Raw genomic sequence first — 9,218 nt, 5'->3', positions numbered from 1 at the left:
CAATCTTAAAATGTATTCAGAATATGTCGTGGATACCTAACATTCAGAATTATACAGGGAAGATCTGAAGCATGGTATAATTTCTTTTTTCTTGCCAACAATTTCAAGAGCACAGATTGTTCCTTAGAGTTCGATATATTTTTAGTTTTCAATAAGATTTATCGGTATGAATATATGAAATATCAAAACTTACCTTTAATCCAAGTAATACAAAAACAGTTACGTTTAACAATTCCTGTCTTGTTTTTTATTTAGAAAAAAACAAACAAAACTTGTCTTTCTCACATATATCCAGATAGTCAGTTTACCGAGCTTGGTATAACCTTGTGTCACATGGGAATTTAATTCGCGCGCTTTATGGTTGATAATGTATTAATTATAACGTTAGTTTATTACTATAGTAACTGTTATGTTTTATTCTTCATAAAGTACAATAGGCAATATTTTCTTTTATTGTTTTCCATTACGGTGACACAGAGGTGACATGTGTGTGTGTTTTTATTTATTACGTGCGCATGAGATACTATGTCGTGGCCACGAGTTACTAAGACGTGGCCACGAGATAATTAAGTGGTGTGCACGAGATACTATGTCGTGGCCACGATTTACTAAGTCGTTGCCACGAGTTAATTTAGTGGTGGGCACGAGATACAATTATTATAAATTATAAAGCATTATAAATCTTCTTGTTTTGATGAATTCAATAAAAGTTTGATAAAACAAGAAATATCATGCATGCATATTACATATGGTTTTCATATTGCCGTTTTTCATAGTTCACACAAAAACATTTTAGCTCGTCTGTGATGAAAGCTTGGCGTTTATTGTAATCAGTCCGTTTCCTGGAACTTACCATTACTTGTGTCAGATAACGACAGATGGCTGCGGCGCCTGTAGGTCTCGAACTTACGATCACTGTGTTGAGGTGCAGACACATTAAGCAACCAGTAGGCCATCGTTTCTTTTCTTCTTTTTAACTCTTTATGCAATTATACATGTATATTTGTTGTTATTTCAGTATGTGTTTTTATTTGTTTGTTATATAATGTAAATATGTTGATTATTTGTAAATAGGTTGTCCTTATGAGTCTACTACCTTCTTGAATTTACTTGAATAAAATATATATTGCAAGCAAAATCATTACGGACTAAACTAGTGCACGTAATGTATAAACTAGTGCACGTAATGAACCTGGCAAGATTTATCATCTATTTATCAATAGGACTTTAAATACAATGTATATGTATTTTCTTTTATTGTTCTTTGATGTGAGTATTTTCTAGAATTTCCATGAAGAGAAATTTGACATATAACTGTAAATCAATAAGAAACACAAATGCTGAGATAAGTTCTTTCGACTTCTAACATTGTCATTATGCTCATTTTTGTGCATTGTCAAGTTCAGCTGAACTGACGATATATTTCAAAAGCTGGACTGTTTAAATGGTGTTTGACAAACAGTTGACATTGGAATATGTTTAGCATGATATTGACATTACGCTACAAATTATAAGAAAACACAAATACTGATATAAGTTATTTTAATGTACGTAGTAATCCGAGTAAGGCTCACTGGTTTAAGTTGCAGGTACTTCAACCGCTAGATCACCCCTCCTCTTAGTTGTTATAAGATTAAATTAAGTATTACAAATACATTGACGTTATTCTTTTTTTTTTAAACATTTATAGTTTAAGTAGGACTTCTAACATTTAACTTCTAGTTTGTAAATAATGATAATGAACAGGAACACATTCCATGTATTGATAAAAACAATACAATAAAAAAGAGAATAAAAAATCCCTGTAGATCGCCTAAAACGGCGAAACTTAAAAGTTTGCAGGTTCAGTTTGAGTAAGCCTGCTCATGGACGGTAATGAAACATAATTCAGCGAAAACATTATTACAAATACATATGAAACACATCATGTTTTGTCAACATAATCTAAATAATTTTATTCTAGTAACATTTATATGACACCTTATTTAAAATTATCTTGTTTGTTTTTTAATTTACAAATCCATAGATACGTCCTCATTTAGAATAACAAGATTTGTATATGATGAATTAAAGCATCATGCACCCAGATTCATGACATGCTTACTATTCTTATTATTAAATGCCTTTAAAAGTAAAGTATATGAAGTGAACAAAGAAGGTAATTTATAATTACGGTTAAAATGTAATACACAATGATAGTCTGCATTTAGGACCGCCCCCCAAAAAATATTGCAGCAAAAAAAATCATTTGAATTGATGAGCAGAAGGAAGAAAACAGATGTCATATATTAAATATCCGTTTTAATATGTTCAATGTTTGTCTATCGATGCTTTCAACCAATGAATATATACATTTTGATTTAGCTACTATTACATCACCTGAGGTCTTTTTAAAATCACACAAAAACTATCACAATTAAGATGCCGGAAAATCATCAAAGTTAAAACGTTTTAAAATATAATTACATCGTTCATTAACAACCTGTATAAATTCTTTTTTCATTTTCTTTTTCCAAGTATTAATGTGTTCTGATGAATTCGAACGTGTCGTGCATATTGCACAGTTATTTTGATTCCCAGCCATTGTTATATTGTAAATATATGATTCGGCTTGCCGTGTAAAATCTTCTCCTATAAAGTCATACATTTTTCTGGACATTGTCAATGGATCTTTTGCTATGTCTTCGTACAGAACGTCTAATATTCTATCCGTATATTTTATTTTAAGACTTTCTAATTTTAACACATCATTTTCTAATCTTTTACAGAAATTGTTTGTACACCCTTGCCAACCGCCTCGTTGTTGTTTGCACATTCCAAAATGAGATTGTGAAAACAGTGTTGCACGCGGATCTCGAACTAAATGCACGATTTTTAAAGTTGGCAACTCTTGTAACAAGTGTTCAACATCATTGGCAGCGATTCTGATTGTTTTAACAATACGTACAGGAGAATCTTTACATATTTCTTCTAGCTGCTTTGTACACACTTTAACTGCACTCTCCCTACTTTTTGTTTTATTGTATACTTTCTTAAGACAAGGTTGCATTGCACGTGTCTTTATACCTTTGTCTGAAAATAAGTTCAAGTAAATAATTTTATAATATTACATCAATGTTTTGAATTAATACTTTAACAGAAATCGCTCCTTGTGGCTTATGATAAAGTAAATGTACGTAGCCATGTTGGGTCTTTGTCATTCTTAATGACCTTTGTAGAATGAATACATATTTTTACATATCAAACCGAGTTTGAACATAGGTTTAATAAAAAACAACAACAACAACAACTACAAAAACGACAACAAAAAACAACAAACTATCTATTATAATTATCATTTCATTTGCAATCACATTCACTTGTAAGTTTGTAACATATATGCACGTAAGAGATGGAAGTCATTAAATCATATCTGAACTTTAAATAAAGATAAGACACAACATTTAGCATTCTATTTCGTACAGTGGAAGATAAATGTATGAAAAAAGTGTTTTGCTTGAATGTATATGTTTGGTGTTAACGTAGCATGTTGGTTACTTACACAGTAAGTAACCATTTTATGTTCCATAAAAAGGGGCATAACCATTGTCTGTATTATGTCCAGTTTCATGGGAAGTCATATTCAACCAAACTAGATTAATATGAATTTTATTTAGAACTTTAATTAATCAAGATTTGCATTTATTTTATATAAAAATATATTTTACTACAAATGTTTAAAATGTTAAAAACCAAACGAATACATACTAAGAAAACTATCATATACTCCGATGACCGGAAGTCGTGATATGTTACAGGTGAACCAATTGTATAACCCATCTACAGCTTCCTGTGTCAACGAATATGGCGGTTTCCTGAAACGAAACAATGTTTCAAATTGGAATTAATTAAGCAATATATTTAAATGGTATAAGACAATATGTGTAATCTTGACCCGGCTGACACCGGAAGTAATCAGCCTTTGTCAGACATGCGCGCGCATCCATGAGTCAGGCCAGGCTCTGTAATGATTCAAATCTGGGAAGGTCTGAAGCTAATGTTTGCTAGAACTTGTTTCCAAACCCATCTGCTTTTTGTTATAGACTCATCATTTGTATAATATCTGACATGTTTTTGATGCAATATAATATGTTTAAACTAAACTAAAAAACTGTTTCCAATTCAAATGGGTAAACCCATTTCTTGAATTTAACAGGTTATATAGAATTTAACAATATGTTTATATTTAAATTAATCTTTCTGGATGATATGTTTTAATATCAAATCTTGCTTACATGACTTATAATTAATACTTTTTTATCAAAGCTGTAAAATCATTTTTATAACATTTAGCACACATTCAAAGTAGCATGTCTGTTATATCATCTTCAAGTCTCGAGCCTGAACTATTCTCATATACTGTTAAATATTAATTTGTATATAATATATATAATACATTTTTATTTCATTTTTATTGTGTTTTTTTTTTCTTCTTTTTTTATAGTTGTACTGTTTGTTTTTGCTGTTTTTTTAGTAATGAGTATAAAACAGCTTCTGTGTGTAATTTAAAAACTGAATAAGAAGCTAAGACGTTATGTTAACTTTGATTTTGCAAGGCCATAAGTGAAATAAGATCGAAAACGTCATAGAGTATCACAGTTTACAAGGTCTGCTACGTTTATACTCAAATTTCGTATCGACATCAAGTACCAGGAGTTCGGACACAAGACATGATAAATTATTTATCTAGATGCGTCATTCTCACACGGACGCATTGTAATCTATTCATTATTAAATCTTATAACTAAATCCAGTACTATATTTGTGCTTATTTATAGCTTGAGGGCGGTCCCTTTGATGTTTACTTATTGAATCGCACGGGGAATTTATCAATTGATATAAGATAAACCTCTTTCAAATATAACCATGAAATGTTAGATTATACTACAAAACTTTTAAGCTTTTACTGTTTTATTTTGATGAAATACCATCCTGTAAAATGTGTTTAATTCTGCTCTAAAATATGTAGCCTTGTAAAGTAAGGTGTTCTTTTCAGGTTTTGCCAAAAAAACAATAAAACAGAACAAATAAAATGTACAATTGCAATTTTCTCTTACGTTGTTTTTAATCACCTGTTATGCCCGGTTACATTGAAAACATAACAAATGAAATGTACATTTTAAATATTTAAAGCTGCTTTCAATTTTCCTAAAGATCACTATATAATATTTAGATAAATCGTTTCATATAATTTTCAAATCAAAAGATGAAATTTGTCGTCGATAAAATACATAAACAATAAGGATACCCCTCGATAGCTTTAACCTACAAGTCTGCTCTCTATATGCAAATGAGTAAAGCGACCGATTCGTTTCACGATCTTCTATTTTTAGAAACACACGTCACTGACGTGCTATAAATAGCTCCTAGGACAACAAAAATAAATCTGAATGCCGCTTTAATTACCTTTTGGTCCCGTTTATATATGAAATAGAATATGTGGATGAATTTCGAGATGCAATGGCTCTAAATGGTTCATATACGTAAAATGCCTCTGAACTTTGTTGCAGAATATCTCCTGTAAGGCTCGAACCTGATCGCATGTACGTTAGAACCAGTACCATTTTAGGCAACTGTGAGGTTGAGTGGAGCTTCTCATCTAGAATAGAAAAATTATGTATTCATTAGAAGTAGAGGGAAGTATATAGTTTTTTTCTCTTTTCTGAAGACCTTTAATTGTGTGTATAAGCCGAATTTAGAAGATCCGGCAAGATACGTGTGAAAATGCGGAAAAATATCTTTCACTGCAGTGAAAAATGAAAAAAAAAAAAAAAATACAATGAAAATTCGGAAAAATGAAAATCATCAACATTTCTCAATAGTTCATTAATTTTATAAGTATATAATAAAATGACTTACAGAATTCATTTGACGATGACGATAATTTATTATTATAGGTTCAATGAATCTAACAATCTTTATTAAATTTAAAACATAAATTATTGATGTTTCATCATCGATTATAGTTTACAATTAAATGCAGTATATAGAAAAGATACACTTCCATACGAAAGACAAAAAAATGAATTGCACAGAAGCAGGAAATAGTTCGGCACCTAATGATAAAATCTATACATATACTATGAATATTGCATCCTCATTAGCAAAAGCCCTTCAAATATATTGCAAGTGGTCTATTTCGATAAAGGCTTAAATGAGTTGGTGATTATACCATTATAAGTACTATGTATCATTTGTGGATAGCGACCTCTTAAAGAAAAGCAAATGCTTTACCCATTACTGCATGTGCATTTTGTGAAAAATTGGTTGTTTTCTTTGAAAAGCCTCCTGTTACAAGTTCGAATTGCTATGAAACTATAAAAATACTTCAATACTGTTCAAACTTGGCACAAATGTTGACCTGACCATAGCCATTGTAACGGCATACTCAATCTTAAGTTTCCTGTTACCATGGCAACGAGGGGGACACCTTCAAATTGCCAAAAATCACTATTTTGAGTTTTCCCCCCATCAAAACTGAATTCAAATTGCTGCAACTTCTCAATCGATTTAGATAGAGTCAAAAGCTTTTGGTTCCATTTTACCTTAAGGTCGATCTGAGGCCATTTTTAGCCTCTCACAATTACAAAATTTTCTTGGAGATGAGGGGATCTGCTGCCCCCTTCAAACCCCCAAGAAGAAGAGGGCACATACCCCCTTTTGACACACCCTTGATGTACCTATTTGACAGGGGATGGCGCCGAAAAAGTAACAATATAACTCAAACGAAAACAAGTGTTTGGGGTCTAAAAATGGCAGTTTTTCACTATTTGAGGCCTCGAAAAGAAGAATGTGTAAAGGCGTGAAAAGACGTCTATATGAAGTTATGGGTGAAATGATTTTGATATTTTATCTAGGAGTATCCAACTTCGTTAATCATATTATTATATAGAAAGTGATAGACTTATTTCGCATGAATGTCCATGCCATCTCGACTTCTTGTCACGTATTGCCATAGCAAATTTTCAATGCTTTGTCAGGGGCTCTTCCTAGGGTTTTAATACAAATAAAAGTTCTTCTCGTATAAAATTTTTTAATGGATTTGACCCGCTATGAACAGTCCATGCAATGTTAGTGAGTAACCTACCAACAGTAAAGAGCCCAGTCAGACTGCACAGATGCCGGCTAGCCAAGCTATATGCTGGTGGCAAAAGCAAATCACTTATGTTTCAAGCAGATTTAGGGTAAAATTCAAAGACGTTTGTTTACCTGTCCTTGTCAACTGTTCGGTTCTGTTCATTCTGATAGATACCATCGGAATTTTCGATATATTCAACACATTTTGTACTTCATCTGAAAAAAAGAGAAGATATTTTTTTTTAAATGCGCGAATAACATGTTATGTATAAACTCATTCAAATTTTGCTAAACAAGAACTGACTGCCAATTTATGTACATGTTAAAATCATTATTTCACATTTTGCCGTCACGATTACAAGTGTAAAACATTAAACGCTTAAGATGTTTCTATTATTAGTATCATATTCTGAAATCATTCTCTAATACGGGTCAAGCCACAGGTGAACGTCGCGAACGAAACGAATATTCCTTGCTACATATAATCAGCGAAGGTGCCAGTGTTGTTTTCTTAAAGAGTATTTATTTATCTAAGATTTGACACCAAGATTGTTAAGATTGGTGAAAATTTGATGAATATATGCGCTGAAAATCGAGATGCTAGTGATTTTTCTATACAAAATGAAAGTAGTTTAAATACCTTTTAATTTTTAGAGTCATAATTTTTTTTCATAAAATTTATTTTTGTCAATACTTATGATGTTTGGATGATGTTTAAGGGTTTTGGGTTGTAGAGGGGGAACGGGTGTATAGTGTAAGTCATGGCCACGCGACATTCACCTGTGGGTCGAGCAAAATTGGTCCTTTCTTAAAAAAAACTTCCAGTTTTTATTGACACTATACTTTCATATCATGACAACCTATATTGTAAATTCTCTATTGTGCTTTTCAATTGGCTGAATGTTTATGTCTTTACACTTTAAGTGACAAAAACTTTAATCTAAATCTAATGAAAAAGAAATAAAGAAGAATTCAAAAGATGTATTGTATAAATCTGTATGGAAGAAAATGCAATAAATATAGTATCAAAATCTAGATTTATGATAAAATATACTTATAAAAAACAGTACAATAAAACAAAAGCTTGGTTCGTAATAGCAATTAATTTTAAGGCTCTTATTTTCACTGTGTTCAATCACTGAAATACATTTTGTATTCAATATACATTTATCCCGATTTAATGCATTTTTTTTGCAGAAATTGTCAATATGTTAATATGCTTATTTAAAGGTTGAAATATATTTGTGTTAGAAATCCCTATGACATTTATCAAATCACACGGCAATAATGTCCTTATCTATCAAATTGTATAAGTTTTACAATATTTTCATTAAATTTGATGGTTATATTTTTTGTTGATGTTATTTTTTGTTTATGTTGTTGTTGCTGCTGCTATAAAATTTTAGAAATTAACATTTTAAATCAAGTATACACCAAAACTGTTACAACAAATATATGCAGTAACAGTGCGGGGGTAAAAAACTGATTATACCATCGTATTATAAATATTGCCATAGAGGATGCGCATGCTCCGTCCACAACAATTTCCTATTGTAAATCATTATGTCATGAGCTCGACACCCCGCTAGACCAACAAAAATTAGTACTCGTCTTCCCTATGAGACTTGTTGCCAAAGATCCATGTATGAATGATTCGTAAGAGCGTTTTATGGCCTACTCGTATTTATTTTGAATTTTAAAAAAAATCCCTTGAATTTGAAAAATCAATTTATTTTGGAAAATCGCTTTGTCTTTAAATATCCTCTAATATCACAAAATAAGAAACATAATTTAGTAATGTGAATTCACGCTGGCAACCGTAAATAAAACAATATTATTAAAACCAATTGTGAGTGATGACAATGAGCCAAATGTAGGTGTTATTGGCTAGATCTCAAATATTACAGTAAACTCCGCTTATAACGATATTCAGGAGACCGCTGGATCTATATCGTCATATCCGGAGGGCGTTATATCCGAGAAGCAACCAATTTGAAAGCAAGAGTCGTGACCTCAGTAACAGCACCGTTACAAGCGATTTATCGTAATAAGCGGTATATCGTTAAAAGCGGTATATCGTTATAAGCGACATCGTTATAAGT

The 9,218-nt window shown here is 31.4% G+C and overlaps 1 protein-coding gene across 1 annotated transcript; it reads right to left on the bottom strand.

The window, feature by feature from the left end:
• Nucleotides 1–1,586: 1,586 nt before the first annotated feature.
• Nucleotides 1,587–7,328, bottom strand: LOC132733243 (carbohydrate sulfotransferase 3-like). Its single transcript, XM_060719845.1, has 4 exons — nt 7,249–7,328; nt 5,446–5,638; nt 3,748–3,854; nt 1,587–3,072 (listed from the first exon to the last, which is right to left on the bottom strand). The coding sequence occupies exons 1-4, from the start codon at nt 7,292–7,294 to the stop codon at nt 2,417–2,419; spliced, it is 1,002 nt and encodes a 333-aa protein (XP_060575828.1). The 5' UTR covers nt 7,295–7,328; the 3' UTR covers nt 1,587–2,416.
• Between the last annotated feature and the right edge of the window lie 1,890 nt (nt 7,329–9,218).

This window comes from Ruditapes philippinarum, unplaced genomic scaffold, assembly GCF_026571515.1.
Source record: "Ruditapes philippinarum isolate M1 unplaced genomic scaffold, ASM2657151v2 ctg7971_1_1_1_1, whole genome shotgun sequence".
In the NCBI taxonomy this organism is placed as follows: Eukaryota; Metazoa; Mollusca; class Bivalvia; order Venerida; family Veneridae; genus Ruditapes; species Ruditapes philippinarum.
Note: the sequence above shows the minus strand (reverse complement) of the source record. Positions and strands in the feature narration are given on the sequence as shown.

Bases quoted from the DNA above. Each gene is read 5' to 3' on its own strand.
- LOC132733243 (XM_060719845.1), bottom strand. From the start codon at position 7,294: ATGGTATCTATCAGAATGAACAGAACCGAACAGTTGACAAGGACAG. The intron at 5,639-7,248 runs GTAAACAAACGT...TTTCTATTCTAG, and splicing joins CGAACAGTTGACAAGGACAG to ATGAGAAGCTCCACTCAACC. The intron at 3,073-3,747 runs GTATGTATTCGT...ACTTATTTTCAG, and splicing joins AGTATATGATAGTTTTCTTA to ACAAAGGTATAAAGACACGT.